This window comes from Euprymna scolopes, chromosome 46 (assembly GCF_053919585.1).
Source record: "Euprymna scolopes isolate OS-2025 chromosome 46, ASM5391958v1, whole genome shotgun sequence".
Taxonomy (NCBI): domain Eukaryota; kingdom Metazoa; phylum Mollusca; class Cephalopoda; order Sepiida; family Sepiolidae; genus Euprymna; species Euprymna scolopes.
This window is the reverse complement of record NC_136527.1, coordinates 5,194,278-5,219,040: the sequence shown is the minus strand read 5'-3', so window position 1 is coordinate 5,219,040 and position 24,763 is coordinate 5,194,278. Positions and strand designations below refer to the sequence as shown.

Below are 24,763 nucleotides of genomic sequence, written 5' to 3'. Positions count from 1 at the left end.
TATCTATCTATCTATCTATCTATGTATCTATCTATCTATCTATCAATCAATCTATCTAACTGGAGAGATAAACAAGAGATGAAGATGTTGATAAAAACTGTCATGGATTAGATTAGCTGGACATCACATGGGAGTTGGAATTTGGACATTGAGCAGAGCAGACAGTTTAACAGGTTGTCCCACCCCCTTCATTATAGACAAGTTTACCGGAAGCATCTGCTCAGCTGACAGGATCTACGTGTGAGTTACGTCGATCAGATTAGCTGGACATCACATGGGAGTTGGAATTTGGATGTTGAGCAGAGCGGACGGTTTAACAGGTTGTTCCACCCCCTTCATCATAGACGAATGTGATTGTTAGCCGAGACGAAGAATTGGAATTGGAATTTGGACGTTGAGCAGGGCAGACAGTTTAACGGCTCGCCCCTTCCCTTTCACCGGGAGGAAGCTGACGTGTCTCAGAATAGTGACCTAGAATTAACCACACAAGTAAAGATATTCACTTTCCATTCTTTTGCGATCAACACCTTGAAAGTGAACAAAAACTATATGAAACCGACTGTTGTCTTGAAGTCAAAATGTAATTATGAAATTTCCAGGTTGACAAAAAGACCAACGACGCAGTTGAAAAGTAAGCAAGGTTTGTCGAAATACATATATGTGTTTATGTTATTATGAAGCTTAAATGTAATGCTACTCAACTCTGAAATAAGGATTCTAGGCATAAGGTTTTATATCATATCTTCATAAGCCATAAAAGTGGTGCAATCTTCAATCTTTTTGTCGTGGGGACAGACACACCCTTATAACCGCTAAGATGTACTTGTCTAGGCATATAAGCAGCAATAAATAAGGGTTCATGCCACCCACCCACAGTGTTTAAAAATATGGTAGCTAATATTATATATAAAATTATAATAAGTATAATATAAAAGCCAAGTACATCCAAGGATGGAATACTGCTGCCATATCTGGGAAGGAGCTGCTAAAAACAGCCTATCCTGCCTTGACAGAGTACAAAATAGACTTCGTGGCTTAGTGGGAGATACCCTTTTCTCTACCCTGCAACCTCTCTCCCACAGAAGAGACGTTGCGAGCCTATCCTTGTTTTATCGTTATTTCCATGGCAGGTGCTCGTCTGAACTCCAATCTCTGGTCCCCCTCCCTCCCTTGCCAATCTTTTACGAAAAACACCCGTCTAGCTGAATCCACTGTAAAAAATTTCCCCCACTCTTTATCTGTGCCTAGATCAAAACGTGGATTCCATGAACAAAGCTTCTTTCTTAGAACTGCACGCCTGTGGAACTCTGTTCCGTCTGCCTGCTTCCCACCTGACTACAACTTGGATGGCTTCAAGTCCACCATTAACAAATTGCTAATGAACCGCCCTCTTAAGTAAACACTTCATTAAATCTCCACACTAACGTACTGTACTTGCAATAACCCTTATCCCTGAGTGGCTTCCGGGCCTTGATAAGTGGTGACCACCGTGTAAAAAAAAAAAAGGTGCAGATCAATTCCAGGTGGACCACAAGACCAACGATGGAGTTGAAAAGTTAACAAGATATGTCGAAATACATGTGTTTACGCTTACAATGCTTCCCCACGGGACAGAGTTAGATACCAGGGATAGTTTTTTAATGTCGACATGTCGTTGTTGTGGGGACATAGGTTTATTTTTTTACATGGAGTTCACCACTTATCGAGGCCCAATGGCCACTCAGGGATAAGGGTTATTGGTAAGGTGTCATTACTTAGGGGGGGCGATTCATCAGGAATTTGTTTGTGTTGGACTTGAAGACATCCAGGTTGAAGTCGGGAGGGAAACAGGCAAGCGGAACAGAGTTCCACAGGGTTTGGTTTGGTTGTTTTTGTTTTACAGCATATCAACCCTTTTCGGGTTATTTAATGCCGAATCAAAAAATTTTTAATAGAATATATTTGTTGTTTTCAAGTCGGTTTCTATTTAACCCATAGTTGGGACCCTAACAGGTACTACCATTCCGGGTCAGAGTGGACCTGGGAGCAATGGCAATTAAAGGGTGGCTCCACACTCTCCAAAGCCCGCAGGCTGGGGCCTCACCACTGGATATAGTTTAAGGTCATATCCAGGACCAATTTCAAGATGTAAAAAAATAATTCCCAATATATTTACAAAAATAAAAACAAAAGTTTCAATCATCTCTTGAAGAAATTAGCAGCATTTCTTTGACATTTTGGACAGCTACAACAGATACTGTTCTCTTTCTAAGTTTTACAGGTCTTTGGTTTTCAAATAACTTTGAACAGTGCAGACCTGTGCTTAGAGTTGTTGCTTTTTTCTTGTTTTTCTTTTTACATAGGCATCGCCACTTATCAAGGCCAAGAGGCCACTCGAGGATAAGGGTTACAGTAGAAATTGTGCTTAGAGTTGTTGCTTTTTTTTTTTTTATTACATTTTCACCCCAAACAAGGCACATTGCCACTTTGTTGTAGGGGCTACTATCGGGAACATAAGCATCAGGGGTACTGTGTAGGGAGTTGGGTAGCAAGATGTTGGTTCACGTTGCACTTGAACTTCTGCATGTCAGTACAGTTGGCAAAGCAGGGACCCGAAAGGGAATTCCAAAGTCTAGCTGTTCTGGGGAAGAAACTACTGGAGTAGAAGGCTCTCTTGCATCTAGGGATCTCTACTGTGAAGGGGTGGGATTTAGCTGCTTGTCGGGTTTGTTGGGGCCTCACCACTGGATATAGTTTAAGGTCATATCTAGGACCTTGTCCATTAAGCATGTACAGAGACGACGCCCCATGGACTTATTAACCTCTTCTGCACCACTAACCCTTGATATACATGTTCTTATTCTCACCAACTCGTCGTGTTCCTACTTTCACCCTTTCCAGCTCCACTACAGGTTACATATACAACTTTCTTTTTTCTTTTTGTTTGCTTTTCCTGTTTTATTATGTGTACTAGCATTTAAGCCCGGGCGTTGCCCGGGTGTTTGGAGGTGTATGTTGAGCAAAAAAAAAAAAAAAAAGCGGTCAATTTTTTAAATTTTGACTCCTATTATGACCCCTTAAAATTTATTGTTTGGGGCTCAAATCAGGTTATTAAGTTAGATCCATGTCCAAGGAACCTATATCTAAAATTTCAATTATTTATACCTAAAATTGGCAGAGGAGTTTGGTAGAGATCTCAAAGGTCAAATCGTTGAAATTTGACCCCTTAACAGCCAAATTTCTGGCCGAAACCCGATCACATCGATTTCCCCAAATCCTGTATATCGAATTTCGAGTTTGTAGACTAAAATTTGACAGAGTTATTGTGTAGGGAAATGTACACACACACAGACACACACACACAGACACGTTCACTTTTATAGATATACAAGCAATGGGTGTCCGGCGTTGCCCGGGTGTTTGGATGTGTATGCTGAGCAAAAAAAAAAAACAGAAAAAAGGTCAATTTTTTTAAATTTGACCCCTATTATGACCCCTTAAAATTTATTGTTTATGACTCAAATAAAGTTATTAAGATCCATGTCCAAGGAACCTATATCTAAAATTTCACGTGTTTAGACCCAAAATTGTAGGAGGAGTTTGGTAGAGTTCTCAAAGGTCAAATCGTTGAACTTTGACCCCTTAATCGCAAAATTTCTGTCCGAAAACCAATCACGTAGATTTTCCCAAATCTCAGTACCCTGTATATCAAATTTCGAATCTGTAGGCTTAAAATTGACAGAGTTATTGCGTAGGGAAATCTACACAAACACGCACACAGACACGTTCACTTTCATATATATACATTTCCCTACGCAATAACTCTGTCAATTTTAAGCCTACAGATTCGAAATTTGATTTCCGAAACGATCGTACAGATAATTGATTTTGTTGTTGTTCCTTCTTATGAAACTGATTTTTAATTTGATTGAAATTTGATTTTTAAATTTAAAAATTTTTTTTTAAATTTTTGACTTTTAAATTGTAAATCACATTACTTAATATTGAATTAGCTCTAGGACATTTAACTATCGAGCTTATTATATATCTAAATTACAACGAGCACTTTCTATTTCCTGTATTTTAATTAAACTAGTAATTTCACTGTTACATTAAAATACACTTAGCTCTTTAGACTATTGTTCTAATCTCCTTTAAATTATATATATATATATATATATATATATATATATGATGTTACCAAAGGCAATATATAGACTAGCATTTCAGCCCGGCATTGCCCGGGTGTTTGGATGTGTATGTTGAGCAAAAAAAAAAAAGTGGAAGTAGGAAGGCAGGCTCGAACCCGTACCGCAAAGGAGGAAAAGAACGGGGTAAAACCTAACGTTTATGCTGTTACGACCACCGTCAAACCGTGAAGCGACATTTTTTAAAATTAAGGCTAGACAATCTAAAGGAGAAGATAACTTTAAAAAATATCGGCGAAAAAAGTGACCCCCCCCCCAACCCCGGTAGAAAAGTGCCTAGTTGATTCTCACAACTTGCCCTGAACTATGTTCAGTTTCTGTTCTGTCGCCTCTTGGATCTTCCGACCACTCTGTTGTATCAATTAAGATAAAAATGAAATGTAATAAGTCCCCAGACGTACCTCTTCATCGTACAGTATATCGATACACTAAGGCTGACTGGGATAGCTTCCGTACATTTATATCTGATCTACCTCTGCATTCCATGTTTAAAAAGGATGTGTCCTCTATAGTATTAGACCTAACTGAATGGTTAATTGTAGGTATTGACCATTTCATACCCTCTAAAAAGTTTCAGCAAAAACCTAACAGCCAGCCATGGTTCTCTCCAGAATGTGCTGCTGCCATTGTGCACAGAAATCACTTTTTCCACTGCTTCAAACGTAATAGATGTATGGAAACTAAAGCCGTTTTCAGGACTGCCAGCAACCATTGTAAGAAAGTAATAAGGAACGCAAGAGTGTTGTATGCTCAATCTGTTAAGTCCAAAGTAGCTGAGCAGCGGCTTGGTTCCCACCAGTTTTGGCAAATAGCAAACAGAATCCTGAACAGAAGCGTGTGCTCCATCCCAACTATTATCAATGGACCTGAGGTAATCTCGTCAGCATCAGACAAAGCCAAACTCTTTGTCAAGAACTTTGCAGCTAATTCTACCCTTTGCGACCAAGACCGCCAACCCCCAATATTTCCTCCTGTATCAGAAAACACGCTATGTGATATACGTATATCTGTACGTGATGTTGCGAAGCTAATCAAAAACCTTGATTCGAGTAAAGCAACTGGCCCTGATGGTATTCCAATTATAGTACTCAAAAAACTTCAACCTGAATTAGCGCCCATACTTACAAAACTGTTTAAACGTTGTCTTAAGGAGAATAGTTTCCCATCTCCCTGGAAAATCTCATCATTAAATACAGAAGTAATCAAACATCTCAACAAAAATAACCTTCTTAGTGACACTCAATATGGTTTCCGTTCTGCTAGATCTACAGCAGATGTCCTTACAGTTATATCGCATAGGATTAGCAAATCTCTCGACGGTGGCAATCTTTCTAGGGCAATTGCTCTTGACATATCTAAAGCCTTTGATAGGGTATGGCATAAAGGTTTACTTCATAAGATCGCTAGCTATGGTATAGCTGGAAAAGTCTTCTCAATTATTAAATCATTTCTTTCTGATAGGTTCATAAGAGTAGTAGTTGAGGGGCAAAAATCAGAAGCTCACAGTATTAATGCCGGTGTCCCTCAGGGATCCATCCTGGGCCCAACTCTTTTCCTGATCTACATTAATGATCTTCCAAATCATATCCTTACATCATTCGTAGACATTTTTGCTGACGACACTACTATTTATGGTACCACATCTAAGACAGTAAACGACCAAGTTCTCTCCAATTCTCTCTCCTCTGATCTTGAGCACGTAGTACAATGGGGAAAGGAGTGGCTGGTTACTTTTAATGCATCTAAAACCAAGCTTCTCTCTTTACATCATCAACATTCTAATTCACATTTGTCATCAATTGAAATGAATGGCTCTCGTCTTCAGGAGGCCTCAAGTTTTGACAAGCTTCTGGGCTTGACCATTACTCCTGATCTTAAATGGAACACGTATATCAAATCTGTTGCCAAGGCCGCTGGAAAAATGGTGGGATCTTTCTATCGATCCAGTAGATATCTCACTGCTGATGCTATTCTCTACCTATATAAGAGCCAGGTACGTCCAAGGATGGAATACTGTTGCCACATCTGGGCAGGAGCTGCTAGAAAGGACTTGTCCTGCCTTGATAGAGTTCAAAATAGACTTCGTAGCCTCGTAGGAGATGTCCTTTTCTCCTCCTTGCAACCTCTATCTCACAGAAGAGATGTTGCGAGTTTATCTCTGATGTATCGTTATTTTCATGGAAAGTGTTCAACTGAGCTTCAATCTATGGTCCCCCCTCGCCAAACTTTCACAAGAAACACTCGTCTAGCTGTAATCACTATCAATAATTTCCCCCACTCTTTATCTGTGCCTAAACCTAAACGTAGATTCCATGAACAAAGCTTCTTTCTTAGAACTGCACGCCTATGGAATTGTCTTCCATTTTCCTGCTTTCCGGCTGACTACAATATGGTTGTGTTCAAGTCTAAAGTAAATAAGTTCTTGATGAGCCGTTCCATATAAGTTATTAAATTTACCAAATTTTCATTACTAATGATTACTATATTGACCAATTTCTACTGTACACTCTTTAACCCTTATCCTTGAGTGGCCTCTTGGCCTTGATAATGTGGTGATGCCTTTGTAAAAAAAAAAAAAAAAAAAAAAAGGTGAAGATATTAATGTTTTTAGCCAATTTTTCGATATTTGTTGTATGAAAGGTCGAACTTCATAACGATATGAATATTGGTAAAATCCGTCGCCTCTGTCGAAAGTTTTAGGCAGACATGCAAACAGACATACATACATACATTTATATTACATATAATGATAGAAGATGCATCGAGGCACAGGAATGGGTATGTGGTTCATCTAAATTGTGGGGTTGGCGTTCGCACCTGGTCCACAAAGTATGGAAATAAAAAATTTAAAAATTAAAAAAAAACGTTTACAAGTGTTTTTGATATAGATGTACATAAGAATACTTTGATAAGTGTGTTTTAACTTAAATAGAGATGGTATAATAAAATTGTGGGGTCTGCGTTCGTGCCTGGCCTCCATAGAATGGAAATTGGCACAAACTTTAATAAAGACTTTTCATATCTATCTGCGTAAGTATACTTTGATAATTATATTTCAGTTTGAAGAAATATGATATAATAAAATTATGGGGTGTTCGTTCGCGCCTGACCTCCACAGAATGGAAATATGTCACAAAGTTTAACAAGGATTTTTTATATAGATCCACAGAATATTGTGATAAGTGTTTCAGTGTGAACAGGTATGGTATAATAAATTATGGGGTTTATCTATTTTATTTTTACTTTCATCATATTTTGCTTTGGTTTTGATACCCCCAAATTCGAAGCTATCTCTTTACAACCCTTCCTTTTCATAACCTATCATACTTTCATAAATCAAAGTCCATTTTCTGTATGCTGTTTTTGAGCCCAGTCAACGACGGGTACTTTTGCTAGTATATATATATATATATATATATATTCCACTGAAACATGTATGCACATATGTAACAAATAATGTTTGTTTAATAGATACACACACACACACACACACAGACACACATATATATATATATATATATATATATATATATATATATATATATATATATATGTGTGTGTGTCTGTGTGTGTGTGTGTGTATCTATTAAACAAACATTATTTGTTACATATGTGCATACATGTTTCAGTGGAATATATATATATATATATATATATATATATATATATATATATATATATATATATATATATATATATATATTCCACTAAAATATATATGGCGATTAAGCTCCACTGAATATTCTGCGTTTCGTCCACTCTAGGACTCTTCAGGCTTATGCTTATCCTAGAGTGGATGAAACGCGGAATATTCAGTGTGTAGCTTAATCGCCATATATATTTTATAACTTAATAACTAGCTCTACCTACGTATTGAGCACTTTTGAAGTAAATACTTAACGTTTACGTATAAATTCATACTTTCGTATATTAATTGTATGTGAGTAAATGAAGTAGTTATATATATATATATATATATATATATATATAGAGAGAGAGAGAGAGAGAGAGAGAGAGATAGAGAGAGAGAGAGAGAGAGATAGAGAGAGAGCGAGATAAATGGATAGATAGAGACAAACAGGTTATATTAAAATTGTGAATTATTAGCTTTTTGTAATTTCTAAATTAAATTGAATTTTAAATAATAATAATAATAATAATAATAATGATGATAATAATAATAGTTCAGTATCACAGGGAAATTAATTTATTTTAATATATTTCTTGCCTCGCGGCAGGTGCGAGGGTTTGAATTGATTCCAAGGGCAGACAACTTCGCCGGCGTCAGAGTTATCTTTCCTTTGTATCAAGTCGAGGGAAATTTTTTTTACTTTTTTATTTTTCTTTTTTTTTTTTTTTTGTTGAAACAAATTGTCAGTTTTTGTTTCGGGGGTCGACTTTTTTTTTTTTACTCCCATTTTGTTGTATCCACGGGCAGTTTCAATGTCTCACAAATTGGACGGCTCCAGTTGACTTTGGCTCTGACACGCGATCATGGCCGAAGACGGTGAGGTACTGGACTCTTGGGAACAACTCGACGACAAAGCCGTACGTATTTCCTAATTTTATTAAAATGTGCTGCGTGCGTACACGCTGCCGGCCGAAAAGTGGGGGGTCGATATTCAACGTTGTCAAGTAGTAAACCGATCCCCCTTTAGTCGTTGTGTAGCTTAGACCATAGAAATCGCATATTAGACAATTTTATCCGGTTTTATTTATTTATTTATTTTTTTTAAAACAATCAAAATAATTTTAAAAAACTTTTAACAGACATTAATTAATTAATTTTTTTTTTAAATAAATAATTTTTTTTAAAAATAATTTTAAAAGGATGTTGAATCGATTAATAATTTAATTATAAGTATAAAACTGTTTTTCTTTTTAACTCATAAAATTATATTATTAGCTAATAAATTAGTTAAAGATTTAAAAAAAAAAAACTTCATTTATTTCGTTTAAAATTTAAAAAAAAATAAAAAGATTTTTGTAAAAAAAAAACCCTTCTTCTCTTAAAAATTAAAAGCCTTACAATTTAGAAAGCGTAAAACCGTTAAGATGTCGTAAAAACACGAGAATCTATGGTTTATTTATGTAAAAAGGGTATTATTTCTCTAAAATAATGCGATCTGATCTCCGCCAGGTCTTTTAAAAGACAGTCGCAATTTTACCGGCAATGTTAATAATTTCGGTATAAAAACCATTCTTCTTCGTCTCACGAAATAGACATTCTCATCTTTTTGAAGTACGGAGGCCCATTGGCGTAATAAAACCTTTATAGATCTGAATCTATATCTTGATTAAGGAACACAGTTCCCATCTAATTTATTATGCATTCTTTTAATTGTTTTATAATTACAGAAAAAGTAATAATCAGTGGTTGGTGTTTACTTTATTTAACAGTTATCACATTCAAAAAAGAAATATGTTGCACTTATGGGTTTCCATAGTTTGAAAAGAAAATGATATTGCCGGACTTTGTGATTGATGCTTTTTTTTTTTTTTTTTTAATTGTACTTTTAGGATATTTGTTTGAAATTAGTTTTATTTAATATTATTTCACGAATAATAAATAATAAAATTTTTAAATTTATTTCCATTTAAAAAATCTTACGTATATAATGTGTGTGTACTATATATATATATATATATATATATTAGATGTTTAAAAATTCGGTTTATTTTTTCCCCCTAAATTTTTATTTAAATAAATATTCGAATAATAATAAACAATAAAAAAAATCAATATATATTTATCGAAGTCACGTATATACGAGAAACCTGCATACACACGAGGTGTTTGTGTTTGATAGTTAATCATTATATATTATTTATTACGATATCAAGGTGTGTACACACGCGCGTATATATATATATATATATATATATATATATATATATACTGCAACATTGATCAGTAGTATCATGTTTCATTCCACATACGCCGAGTCGCCGAGCTGGTAGCCTGGTGTTTTCACGGGTAATGAAACACAAGCCTTTGCATGTAGCTTACTTGGCATAAGGATACCTATCATTATATAAATTTGAGATTATCCGAGTCAATCAACGTTTGTTTCTTCAAGCCTTTTTGTTTTATTATTTTTTGGTACCGCGCTGAAATAATAACGTTATTATTTCGAAAGCCATTCTTAACATGGGGAGGGGAATGTGTTTTGTAACTAATCTATGCTTTAATAAAATTTAATAAAAAAAAATATCTGACTGAATTGACTTTAACCTGAAAAAACTATACATACATATCCCCGACAAACCCGCTTAGCAATAAGATCTTACCCCCCCCCTCTTTACTGTTGATGTCCCTAAATGCCAGAAAGCTTTCTATTCTAATGCAGAGAGTGATCCGCACTATTTTCTTAAATTAAAGTTCTATGATTTTTTTTATTCAATTGTAAGGTTGGGTTTGTATTACTGTACACATAGATTCGAAAAAGTTGTCGAAAAACAAATATATAGCAAATAAATGTTATCAAAGGCAAGATAAGTTACTTTTCTACCTAACTGGATATATTTTTCGTGTTTTTATTCAATGTAACATGTTTATTCAGCTCGAAAACCATACAGTGTTTACCGATGTATTGGAAAATTCAAAATGGCATCTGACTCCCTCTTTAAAACGGTAAGTTTGGGAAAAGGTGTTATAAATAAAAAACTGGATAAAATACTGTTAAAAACTCGCTCAATATATGTTACCGTGACATAAGTTGACATATATTCGGTGTTTTTTAAATAGTATTTTGTCTAGTTTATTATTTATAACACCTTTTCCCAACGGGCGTCATTTTGAATTTTCTAATACATCGGTAAACACTGCATGTTTTTCGAGCTGAATAAACATGTTACATTGAATAAAAACACAAAAATGTATCCAGTTTGGTAGAAAAGTAACTTATCTTGCCTTTGATAATATTTATTTGTTATATATTTGTTTTTTGACAACTTTTTCGAATCTATGTGTACAGTAATACAAACCCGTAAGGTTAAAGTACAGAATAGGTACAAAACACCCTCTCCATGTTAAGAATGGCTTTTAAAGTAATAACGTTATTATTTCAGCACGGATCACTCTCTACATGAGTACCATAATTTCTTCCCTCTAACAGCTAGACTTTGGAATTCCTTTCCTGCTGCTTGCTTTCCTGGCTGTACTGATATGCAGAAGTTTAAATGTAACGTAAACAAATGTCTCGTTAATCTTTCCTAGACATGGCCCCAAATAGTAGCCTCTTACGTCCAAGCGGTGATATGCTTTGTAAGGGGTGAATATGAGTAAAAAAAATATATATATATATTTGTAATTCATATAAAACGCGTGTGAAAATATTCGTCAGTTTAGGGATTGAGTTATGTTTAAAAACCTCTTGGATTTTAATTGTATTAATTAGCTACAAATAATTATAAATAATAACTCTCTGAGTGGGCCATCTAAGTTCCCCCTCTATCACTTTCATCCTCTCTCATCATGTTCTACAACCTCGTCCCAAATCTTCTTCGATTACAACAGGTTCAATTTGTGGAGCATTCTTCTACAGTAGACAATGGAACGAAAATTTGGTCAAAAAACATAACACCAAAGGCAAGATAACTAACTATTCTACCTAGCTGCATACGTTATTAGTGTCTTAACTTATTTTAAAGCGTTTATTCAGTTTGAATCTGGTCTCGTGCATCTACCTCTAGCCTCTCCCTCTAAGATAGGATCCAAAAAGAGTTTCCAATTTAATAGGTTCCACTTCATCAACTAAGCTCCAACCCCTGTCCCATCACCGCAATGGTTTATCTCTGTGCCTGTTTTACAAATATTTTGAAGAAACATGCTCTGATGAACTTGTTACACTTGTGCCCCCACGACATACATATCCCTGACAAACCCGCTTTGCAACAAAATCTCACCCCTTCACTGTTGAGATCCCTAAATGCCAGAAAGCTTTCTACTCTAATAGTTTCTACTCTCGAACAGCTAGACTTTGGAATTCCCTGACTGTACTGAGATGCAGAATCTTAAATGTAACGTAAACCAACATCTTGTTAATCTTTCCTAGGCATGGTCCAAATAGTAGTCTCATGCGTCGAAGTGGCGATGTGCCTTGTTAGGGGTGGACGTGCGTAAAAAAAAAAAAAAAAAAAAAAAAAAAATAATGTAGAGTGTTAAACGAGAATAACAAAGTCTGGATAATCGCTCAAAACTCGAAAATGAAACAAAATACTGTTAGAAACCCACCTTAGAAATGTCACAGTAACATTTATTGGGTGGATTTCTATCAGTATTTTGTTTCATTTTCGAGTTTTGAGCGATTATTTAAGACTCTGAAGAGGACTGACTCATCTCCACTATCTTGTTGGTTGAACTTAAGCACTCGACACTACTTGTGTTTCAGATTTAATAAACGCTTTAAAATAAGTTAAAACACCGGCAGCTTATCCAGATAGGTAAAAGGTTTACTTATCTTGCCTTTGGTAACATTTATTTGTTATATATTAGGTTTTTCATCACTTAATTTGCTGTCATCTTCATAAAAAAAATCGAATATTTTTTTTATCTACTATTTTTCTTTTCTTAATTCAAGTTTCACCCCCAACAAGACACAGTGCCACTTTGAAGTGGGGGGATACTATCAGGGACATAATTTGCAGGGATACTATGTAAGGAGTTGAGCAGCAAGATGTCTGTTCATAATTCAATTGAACTTCTGCATGTCAGTACAGTTGGAGAAGCAGGAACCTGGAGGAGAGTTCCAAAGTCTAGCAATACTGGGGAAGAAACTACTGGAGTAGAAGGCTCTCCTACATTTAGGGATCTCTACTGTGTAGGGGTGGGATTTAGCTGTTTGTCGGGTTTGTCAGGGATATTTACGTCGAGGGGGGGGTACAAGTGCTTATAGTTCATCAGAACATTCACCATTAAATTAATTGTAGGAGAGACAGAGGGATGCAACATTTCGTTGATGGGACAGAGGCTGAAGACTAGATGACAGTTCAGGACCTATCAGGTTGGCGACTCTCTTTTGAACCCTGTCCAGGAGTGAGAGACTAGTAGCAGATGCACCAGTCTAAATGTGACAACAATACTCCATACATGGGCGAATAGTGGCCTTATAGAGGTACAGGATAATTTCAGGTGTAAGTAGTTTTCTAGCATGGTAGAGGGAGCCAACATTCCTTGCAGCAGCCTTGGCAATGCTCTCAATGTATCTATTCCAGTTCATATTCCCTGTAAACGTTAGGCCGAGGAGTTTAAAAGAAGTACTTTCAGGCAATGTGTTCTTGGCCATTGCTATTGGTGGTAGAGAAGGTGTCTTGTAGTTATTGAAGGAAACAAGCTTAGTCTTAGCAGCATTGAATGTGACCATCCATTTTTGTCCCCATTCCACTACAGATTGGAGGTCATCCTCTAGTGTTTCTGCCATTTCTTTAGATATGTGTTCATTTGTTTTCCCCTCGTATCTGTTATAGATAGTGGTGTCATCGGCAAATATACCCATCAAAACAATTTTGTAGCAAGGAGTTCATTTTTACAGGGTAAGGGTGCTGGCCCCACGTCCAACCTTCCCAGAAGTTACATACTGGCCAGGCTCAACGTTGCTTAACTTCGGTGATCTGGCGAGAACTGGTGCGTCAACGTGATTGTGTCGTACTGTCATAAATGATATTAAATGTTAATTATATTAGAAACGACTGGTGCTACCAGATCAGGCTGTCTGATGATATTGGCTTCCTGAGACGAAATGCACTTAACATTGATTCTTTTTGTTTTTCTACTTTTTTTTTTATAAAATTTAATTATGTTCCTTTTCCTGGTGCTTGTACCGTTTAGTCAAGACATTAAAAAATGAAAATATCGAAAAAAAGTTTAAATTGTATGTATGCATTATGGAACGAAGTTCTCTGAAAAAAAATTTCACTTAATTTCATCAAGTAGTTTTTTTTTTACAGTGGAAAAAACAATTTGTTATGATACCGAGCAAAATGTTCGATTTAGCTAGTATTAAAGATGGGAAGGGGGTGTCAGCGCTTAAACTGGAGTTATCTCCCTTTGTTTTTTCTAAAATTCAAATCATTTTTTTTATAAATCCAAGATGGCCGTCTTCAACGCGCTCTCATAAAAACGTGTTTTTCCACTGTAAAAAAAAAACTACTTGATGAAATTAAGTGAAATTTTTTTCCGGAGAACTTTGTTCTATAACGGATATATATACAATTTAAACTTTTTTTCGATATTTTCATTTTTTAATGTCTTGACTAAACTGTACAAGTACCCTTTTCCTTCCTTCGATTTCCCCCTTCTTTTTCTATCTTCTTATTTTTATTATTTATTATTTTTTTTATTATTTATTATTTTTATTATTATTTTTATTATTTTATTATTCATTAGTTTATTATAATTTTTTATTTATTATTATTATTCATTTATTATTATTAATTATTTTATTATTTTTATTATTTATTATTATTATTATTATTTATTTATTATGATGATGATGATGATGTTCTACTGAGTCTTTTGGATCCTGTTTTGGCTACTTCTTGCAGCTTGCAGACGTATCAGTTTTTGAAGCATGTGAGTTCCGAAGTTGGTCGATAACTGTGTACTTCAGAAAGATCAAATTTACTTTACGTTGTTAACGAGAAACTCTGTTCATGGCAATTCTGTTGGAGAAATAAAGGACAGTTCTTTGCAATGGTGATATAAAGACGAGTTCTCGCTGTGAATGTTTTACAGGAGGGAGAGGGGGCAGAGAACAAATTTACTATGCTGGCGCTACCAGATCAGGCTGTCTGAAGATATTGGCTTCCTTTGACGAAAATACACCTAACATTGATTGCTTTTTGTTTTTCTACTTCCTTTTGCAAAACTTAATCATGTTCTGCAAAAAACAAAAACAACAACGATCGCCCTTTTCCTTCTTTCCATTTCACCTTTTCTCTTTCTATCTCCCCTCCCCCCACTTCCTGACTGGTTTCCTAACTTAAAATGTACCAAACATTAATACTATAGCCCTTTTCCCTCTCCCATTGCAAGACTCATTCATGCAGGGAACAAAAACGATAAAACCCACTATAAAACAACCAAACCAAACACTACAAACTATCGATTGAAGATACAAAATGCTTCAAGAATAAAAACCTTCTACAAAATAATTGAATGCAACATGAATACTATTTCCATTAAATAACTCGAAAAGGGTTGATATGCCGTAAAACAAAACAACCAAACCAAACCTATATTTGAAATAAAGACAAGTTAACTCCCCTTTTTGTTTGCCAGTGAAAATTTATCGAAGATTCATGCATCATCTACTTGAAATCTTTCATTGTTTTCATTGTTTTTGGGGTGGGATTTTACTGCTTGTTGGGTTTGTCGAGGGGGCACAAGTGCTTACAGTTCATCAGAGCATTCACCATTGAAATACTTGTAGAACAGGCAGAGGGATGCTACATTACGTCGATGGGACAGAGGCTGAAGCTTGGATGACAGTTCAAGACCTATTAGGTTGGCGACTCTCTTCCTGATGAGCCGCCCCTGAGACACTTTATTAAATCTCCATTACTAACGATTACTACGATACTATCCCACTGATTATTGTACACGCAATAACCCTTATCTCCAAGTGGCTTCCGGGCCTTGATAAATGACTTCCATGTAAAAAAAAAAAATTGAAATCTTTCATTGTACATGAGTAAGTTTTGGGGTTTGTATTACTGTACACATAGATTCGAAAAAGTTGTCAAAAAACAAATATATAACAAATAAATGGGGTTTGTATTACTGTACACATAGATTCGAAAAAGTTGTCAAAAAACAAATATATAACAAATAAATGTTATCGAAGGCAAGATAAGTTACTTTTCTACCAAACTGGATATATATTTTGTGTTTTTATTCAATGTAACATGTTTATTCAGCTCGAAAACCATACAGTGTTTACCGATGTATTGGAACATTCAAGATGGCGTCTGATTCTCTCTTTAACATGGTAAGTGTGGGAAAAGATGTTATAAATAAAAAAAACGGATAAAATACTGTTAAAAACTCGCTCAATATATGTTACCGTGACATATGTTGACATATATTCGGCGGGTTTTTAATAGTATTTTGTATAGTTTTTTATTTATAACACCTTTTTCCAAACTTACCGTGTTAAAGAGGGTGTGAGACGCCATCTTGAATTTTTGAATACATCAGTAAACACTATGTTTTTCGAGCTGAATAAACATGTTACATTGAATAAAAACACGAAAATTATATCCAGTTTGGCAGAAAAGTAACTTCTCTTGCCTTTGATAACATTTATTTGTTATATATTTGTTTTTTGACAACTTTTTCGAATCTATGTGTACAGTAATACAAACCCGAGTTTTGTTCGTCTTAAGTTAAACAGGACGTCAACAACAGCCAGGGGATCACGGCCAGACATGGACGACGAAAGAAACGGCCATGGAGAAATACCTGTGCAACATATGTATCACGGGACTTAATTTTGTAGATTTTTCTTGATTGGTCAAGTAAACGCACTTGTGCAAAAGAAACTGTTAGAAACTCGCTCAGTGTATGTTACTGTGACAGAGGCTGACATAGCTGGTGGGTTTTTAACAGTATTTTGTCTAGCTTTTTTTTTATATTTTTAACTCATTTTCCCAAACTTACCGTGCCCAACAGAAACTCCGGCGCCATTTAAAATTTTCAAACACTGTTTTTCGAGCTGAATAAACATAACTGCCAAACTGGATATATTTTTTGTGTTTTTATTCAATTTAACATATTTATTCAGCTCGAAAAAGATACAGTGTTTACAGATGTATTCAAAAATTCAAGATGGCGTCTCACAATCTCTTTAACACCGTAAGTTTGGGAAAAGGTGTTATAAATAAAAAACTATACAAAATACTATTAAAAACCCGCTGAATATATGTCAACATATGTCACGGTAACATATATTGAGCGAGTTTTTAACAGTATTTTATCTGGTTTTTTATTTATAACACCTTTTCCCAAACTTACCGTGTTAAAGAGAGAATCAAACGCCATCTTGAATGTTCCAATACATCGGTAAACACTGTATGGTTTTCGAGCTGAATAAACATGTTACATTGAATAAAAACACGAAAAATATATCCAGTTAGGTAGAAAAGTAACTTATCTTGCCTTTGATAACATTTGTTATATATTTGTTTTTTGACAACTTTTTCGAATCTGTGTGTATAGTAATATAAACCCAAGACTACAGTGAAAATTTATCGAAGATCCATGCATCGTCTACTTGACGCGCTGTCAACAGTAGTTGAAATTTTTTAATTTTAAGTTAGAAAAATCCATGACAGAACATCTGAATTATTGGATGACGTATGAAATACAGACCCCAATCGACAAACTACAAACCCTTGTACCCCCTCGATGTAAATACTCCCGACAAACTCGACCAGCAGCAAAATCCCACCCCTACACAGTACAGCCTTCTACTCTAATATTTTTCCCCACAGAACTGCTAGACTTTGGAATTCTCTTCCGGGTTTTTTTTTTTTTTTTTTACATAGGCAACACCACATTATCAAGGCCAAGAGGCCACTCAAGGATAAGGGTTAAAGAGTGTACAGTAGAAATTGGACAATATAGTAATCATTAGTAATGAAAATTTGGTAAAGTTGATAACTTATATGGAACGGTTCATCAAGAACTTGTTTACGTTAGACTTGAACACAACCATATTGTAGTCAGCCGTAAAGCAGGAAAACGGAAGACAATTCCACAGGCGTGCAGTTCTAAGAAAGAAGATTTGCTCATGGAATCTACGTTTAGGTTTGGGCACAGATAAAAAGTGGGGGGAATTATTCATAGTGTTTACAGCTAGACGAGTGTTTCTTGTGAAAGTTTGGCGAGGGGGGACCATAGACTGAAGCTCATTCGAACACTTTCCATGAAAATAACGATACATCAGAGACAAACTCGCAACATCTCTTCTGTGAGATAAAGGTTGTAAGGAAGAAAAAAGGACATCCCTACGAGGCTACGAAGTCTATTTCGGACTCTATCAAGGCAGGCCAAGTCCTTTCTAGCAGCTCCTGCCCAGATGTGGCAACAGTATTCCATCCTTGGACGTACCTGGCTCTTATATAGATAGAGAATTGCATCAGCAGTGAGATATCTAATGGGGATGGGGATCTTGGAGGCTTCCTAATCGGGGAGGGATGGAACACACACTCAGCTAGCTGAGAGACTACTTGTTTAATTTTACTTTACAGAACTGCGCGTTCCACACCTAGGCGGGGAACACATATTCAAATTTGGCTCCTCTTCGTACACACAGACTTGCCACATGTATCCATCTTCTGTCAAATGCCGCGCGATGCAGCCTTCTTCTATCACATCTGATCTTCACCCGTAGTTGGTGTTTAAAGAACGCGATCAGATCTTGATCAGAAAAAGACAACCCCCCCCCCCCCGGCAACCTTGCAGACGTGACGTCCAAATCACCATTCTCGCCACAGCCAAGATCGTAACGTAGACCATTTGTCTTTCCCGGTCCCATGGCGGCCTCACGTTGTCCACAACATTGGATACAGTAATTGGGTGAGGATGCTCAGGATCGATGCGAGCCGTCACTCCGCTGACATACGACCAGTACTGGCGGAGTTCGCGGCAATCGAAGAAAGCGTATCCCAGCCCGAAGGCCGAGAACAACAGAAAAAAGGCAAGGCTCTTTTCTATTTATTTACAAAGAAAATACAATTTTCTTATATATGGTTGTGGAATTGCATTCACTAGCAAAAGATCTAGCTAATTTGCATATTCTTTTAAACATTCATTTTAATTAATTCCCTTAATTGGACGTACCTGGCTCTTATATATATAGGTTTCCTGCTTTCCTGACTGTACTGACATGCAGAAGTTTAAATGTAATGTAAACAGACATCTTGTTGCTCAACTCCCTACATAGTATCCCTCCAAATTATGTCCCAGATAGTAGCACCTACATGAAAGTGGCACTGTGCCTTGTTTGGGGTGAAAATCTATCTATATATCTTCTATACTCTGATTAACTCCGTTTTCTTTTGTATGTATTGATATTCATATTAAAAAAACCCTCTTTTCTACTTAAAAAGAAAATACAATTTTCTTATATATTGGTTGTGGAATTGCATTCACTAGCAAAAGATCTAGCTAATTTGCATATTCTTTTAAACATTCATTTTAATTAATTCCCTATCATTTTTTTTCGGTTTTCTTATGGGATGATCATCTTTAGTTAACTATTTTCAAAAAAACACCCGCCTAGCTGAAACCACCGTCAATAATTTTCCCCACTCCTTGTCTGTGCCTAAATCAAAACGTAGATACCATGAACAAAGCTTCTTTCTTAGAACTGCACGCCTGTGAAACACTGTTCCGCTTGCCTGTTTCCTTCCCGACTTCAACCTGGATGTCTTCAAGCCCAACACAAACAAATTCCTGATGAACCGCCCCCCCCCTAAGTAATGACACCTTACCAATTCTCCAATACTATTGCTACACTATCTTTTTGATTACTGTATACACAATAACCCTTATCCCCGAGTGGCCATTGGGCCTTGATAAGTGGTGAACTCCATGTAAAAAAAACAAAAAAAACAATTACGTGTAATTATATTCATGCAGATATTCTACATGATTTATACTTGCATAATATTTGCGTAAAAAGTTTATAGTAAACACAAAATTGTTTCCATATATATTTATGTATACGTATATATTTTTGTTTAACAAATTTTGTCTACCAAACTCCTCCTAGAATTTTTGGTCTACAGACATGAAACTTCATATATAAGGTATTTGAATCCATGCAAAACTTTATATTTGGGTTTTAGCCCGGAAAAATCGGTGCAAAAATAAAAAAAATGGAATTTGCCAGGAAAAGGTCGAACGCCGGCATTATGAAAGCATAACTTAGTAGCTATTGGCTCATGTTTTAATTTTTAGCCTTGCAGTAAACATGTTTTCATAGACCAGTCATTGATGGCAGAGGCAAAATAAATCGTGAGCTGAACGTTTTGGTTTCGATTCTTGCTGGTGGTGCATGAGTCTTTTTTTTATATACTTTTTAAATCATTACTATACATTGCATCCAATCCATCTATCAATCTATCTATCTATAAAAGTGAAAATGTCTGTCTCTCTTTTCTTTTCTCTATGGTAGTTAAGGAAGACTATTATACAGAAAGGCATTGCTTTACATATTCACACTTTTTAATATATACATATGCACATAACCTTATGAACAGTATATAGGGCCCGAACAAAGCCGGGCAGAACTGCTAGTAGATATATATGTGTGTGTGAACATGTGTGTGTACATTTCCCTACACAATAACTCTTTCAAATCTAAGTCTACAGACTCAAAATTTGATATACAGGGTACTAAGATTTGGGAAAATCTTTCTAATCCATTTTCGGCCAGAAATTTGGCTGTTAAGGGTCAAAGTTTAACGATTTGACCTTTAAGAACTCTACCAAACTCCTCCACCAATTTCGGGTCCAAACACTTGAAATTTTAGATATAGATTCCTTGGACATGGATCTAACTTAATAACTTGATTTGAACCCGAAATAATAAATGTTAAGGGGTCATAATAGGGGTCAATGTTAAAAAAAGAAAAATTGACCTCTGAGGTTTCTACCATATTACTCAGACAATTTTTGGTCTAAACATTTGAAATTTTACATAAAGGGTATTCAGAGATAGGGCAAGCTTTTTAATCGGTTTGGGTCGAAAATTTGGCGGAATTATTGAATAGGGAAATGTAGGCAGACAGACTGACACTTTCACTTTTATATATAGATAAAGAGACGTTAACTGAGTCTTTTGCTTTCTAGTGAAAATTTATTGAAGATCTATGCATCGTCTAAATCATATCAAATATCATATATATTAGTCCTAGTGTTACATGCTGTCCCCTTTTCAGGTTAAAAATAATAAATGAAACAAGGATTGCACCCTGTAGATAAGTTTTAAAGTTAAAAATAATAAATGAAACAAGGATTGCACCCTGTAGATAAGTTTTAAAGTTAAAAATAATAAATGAAACAAGGATTGCACCCTGTAGATAAGTTTTAAAGTTAAAAATAATAAATGAAACAAGGATTGCACCCTGTAGATAAGTTTTAAAGTTAAAAATAATAAATGAAACAAGGATTGCACCCTGTAGATAAGTTTTAAAGTTAAAAATAATAAATGAAACAAGGATTGCACCCTGTAGATAAGTTTTAAAGTTAAAAATAATAAATGAAACAAGGATTGCACCCTGTAGATAAGTTTTAAAGTTAAAAATAATAAATGAAACAAGGATTGCACCCTGTAGATAAGTTTTAAAGTTAAAAATAATAAATGAAACAAGGATTGCACCCTGTAGATAAGTTTTAAAGTTAAAAATAATAAATGAAACAAGGATTGCACCCTGTAGATAAGTTTTAAAGTTAAAAATTAGTTAAATGAAACAAGGATTGCACCCTGTAGATAAGTTTTAAAGTTAAAAATAATAAATGAAACAAGGATTGCACCCTGTAGATAAGTTTTAAAGTTAAAAATAATAAATGAAACAAGGATTGCACCCTGTAGATAAGTTTTAAAGTTAAAAATAATAAATGAAACAAGGATTGCACCCTGTAGATAAGTTTTAAAGTTAAAAATAATAAATGAAACAAGGATTGCACCCTGTAGATAAGTTTTAAAGTTAAAAATAATAAATGAAACAAGGATTGCACCCTGTAGATAAGTTTTAAAGTTAAAAATAATAAATGAAACAAGGATTGCACCCTGTAGATAAGTTTTAAAGTTAAAAATAATAAATGAAACAAGGATTGCACCCTGTAGATAAGTTTTAAAGTTAAAAATTAGTTAAATGAAACAAGGATTGCACCCTGTAGATAAGTTTTAAAGTTAAAAATAATAAATGAAACAAGGATTGCACCCTGTAGATAAGTTTTAAAGTTAAAAATAATAAATGAAACAAGGATTGCACCCTGTAGATAAGTTTTAAAGTTAAAAATTAGTTAAATTAAAATGATATCAGATAAAACAAGATTTTTACTGTTCTGGAACTCGCGGCAGTTATTCCTCAGAATCTTACTTTCAGGTACCTACAATACCGTCCAGCAGTCAACTTTTAGAAAGCGTGCGTTGGACAGACAGATAAACTCAAATTAACATAACGAAAACAACTATTACGTTGAAGACGCTTTATCAATTAGGTAAAAAATCTGAAACAAAAACAAAACAAATAGTTAAAAGGAGAAAAAAATAATTAAACAAAAGGAAATAATACATGAAAATAATTATGTTTTGGACAGGCTTCCAAATTAACAGATTCTGGGATATCTTATCTTTTTCAATCAACTGTTAGGTGAAAGTCCGTAACAGTTGGAAAAGTGTCTTTTCTCCGTTAAATTGTTAGGTGAAAGTCCGTAACAGTTAGAAAAGTGTCTTTTCTTTTATTATTATTAAATCGTTAGGTGAAAGTATGGAGTGGTTAGAAAATGTCTTTTCTCCATTGAATTGTTAGGTGAAAGTCCGTAACAGTTAGAAAAGTCTTTTTTTTTTATTATTATTAAATCGTTAGGTGAAAGTATGGAGTGGTTAGAAAATGTCTTTTCTCCTTTAAATTGTTAGGTGAAAGTCCGTAACAGTTAGAAAAGTGTCTTTTCTTTTTCTTTTTTATCATTATTAAATCGTTAGGTGAAAGTATGGAGCGGTTATGTCTCCTTTTTACAAAGGTTGTTATTCTAATGCGGTGCATAAACTACCCAACGCCCATGAAATAAAAATAATAGAAGTCTGAGAAAAGATATAAGTTCTGTGCGAGCGAAGAAGGAAATAATTTCAATAATTCATAGGATGTCCACGTGAATCTAGATACACTTTTACTTTGGATGTTGGCAACCTTCACGTCGTCCCTCCTGTAGATATCCGATGAAAAGAGTTATAGCTAGAAAAATTACAGAGGAGACGTGTAGGGATCATGTTAACCATAATACTTAAGATGTTGGCAACCTTCACGTTGTCCCTATAGTAAGTATACTGGGAGGTGACTGATGAGTACCTGTCAAAGATGAAGATGGAGTATTGTTGTCATATTTGGGCCGGTGCATCTGCTACTAGTCTCTCACCCCTAGACAAGGTTCAAAAGAGAGTCGCCAATCTGATAGGTCCCGAACTGTCGTCTAAGCTTCAGCTTGTGTCCCATCGACGAAATGCAGCATCTCTCTGCCTGTTCTACAAGTATTTTAATGGTGAATGCTCCGACGAACTGCAATGTGCCTTATTTGAGGTGAAAATTTAAAAAAAAAAAAAACCTATCTGATTGCCATCCCCTGGTGGTTATATGGACAAATGGTGTAGTTTGTCAATGCGATCAATAACAATACTCATAACAAAGCCACTCCAAAACGCTCCCACATGTTAATTAGTATGTTACATGAAAACGGCTGTCCCCTTTTCATGTAAGTAAAAAAAAAAAAGAGAATTAGTTAAATGAAAATAATATCAGATAAAACGGGAATCGAACCCTGTAGATAAGTTTTGAAGAACAATAGGTTTAAATGGAATGTCCAGTAAAATTGTTGCTTCTGTTAAAATATTTAATAAATACAAATTTGGCTGGAAACTATTCACATTGTTAGAAATATGGGCTACAGAATTAGACAAGTAGATTAAATTCCTTTGTAAAACAACAAGGAAAATGGGAAATTTCCTGGTCGTCAGAAATGGTTTCAAAAACGTTACAATCGCACATGTTGGAAACACGTGAGTTGTAGTTACGTTGACCAGACGTGTGTGTGATTTCTCAATATAGGAAAGAGTTTGAAGTTAGTTAGAAGAGAATCAGATTAGTCGGTTAGTCGGGGAGAAGAGAGACAGAGCTGACATCGAACCTTGGAAGCAAGGTTAGAAGAAGAAATCATGTAAAACTGCGTCTTCGTGTTGTTATTCAACAGAAAAGGTATTGTCCATTTTAAAAAAAAATTTTTTTTTTACATTTCCACCCCAAACAAGGCACATTGCCACTTTGATGTAGGGGGCTACTATCAGGGGCAACAACTACTGGGGCACTATGTTGGGATTTGGGCAGCAAGATTCACGATTCAAGATGTCGGTTCACGTTGCACTTGAACTTCTGTACAGTTAGGGAAGCAGGAACCTGGAATGGAATTCCAGAGTCTAGCGGTTCTGGGGAAGAAACTACTGGAGTAGAAAGATCTCTTACATCTAGGGATCTCTACTGTGTGGAGGTGGGATTTAGCTGCCTGTCGGGTTTGTCTAGGGTGTCTACGTCGTGGGGCCGCAAGTGTATGTTATAAGAACTTTGTGAAAATCATCATCACCAAAACAAAGGTAAAGCGAAAGTGTATTAATATGAACTTTGTGTTTATAAAAATGTACAACTGTCTCTCTCTTTATATATACTTGTTAATGTCTCCATCTCTTACAACATGAACTCCAATCTCTCCTAAGACTCCAATCTCTGCTAAGACTCCAATCTCTGCTAAGACTCCAATCTCTGCTAAGACTCCAATCTCTGCTAAGACTCCAATC

General features: G+C 35.3%; 1 protein-coding gene across 2 annotated transcripts in view; it reads left to right on the top strand.

Moving 5' to 3' along the window:
- The first annotated feature begins 8,470 nt into the window (after positions 1-8,470).
- Positions 8,471-24,763, top strand: part of LOC145271328 (SUZ RNA-binding domain-containing-like) — a 62,041-nt gene continuing 45,748 nt past the window's right edge. The window contains exon 1 of one of the 2 annotated variants that reach the window (XM_080126876.1): positions 8,471-8,735. In XM_080126876.1, the coding sequence (XP_079983002.1) occupies positions 8,682-8,735 (54 nt within the window). In that variant the 5' untranslated portion in view covers positions 8,471-8,681. The remainder of the gene's footprint in view (positions 8,736-24,763) is intronic. The other variant, XM_080126877.1, reaches the window with a different exon arrangement.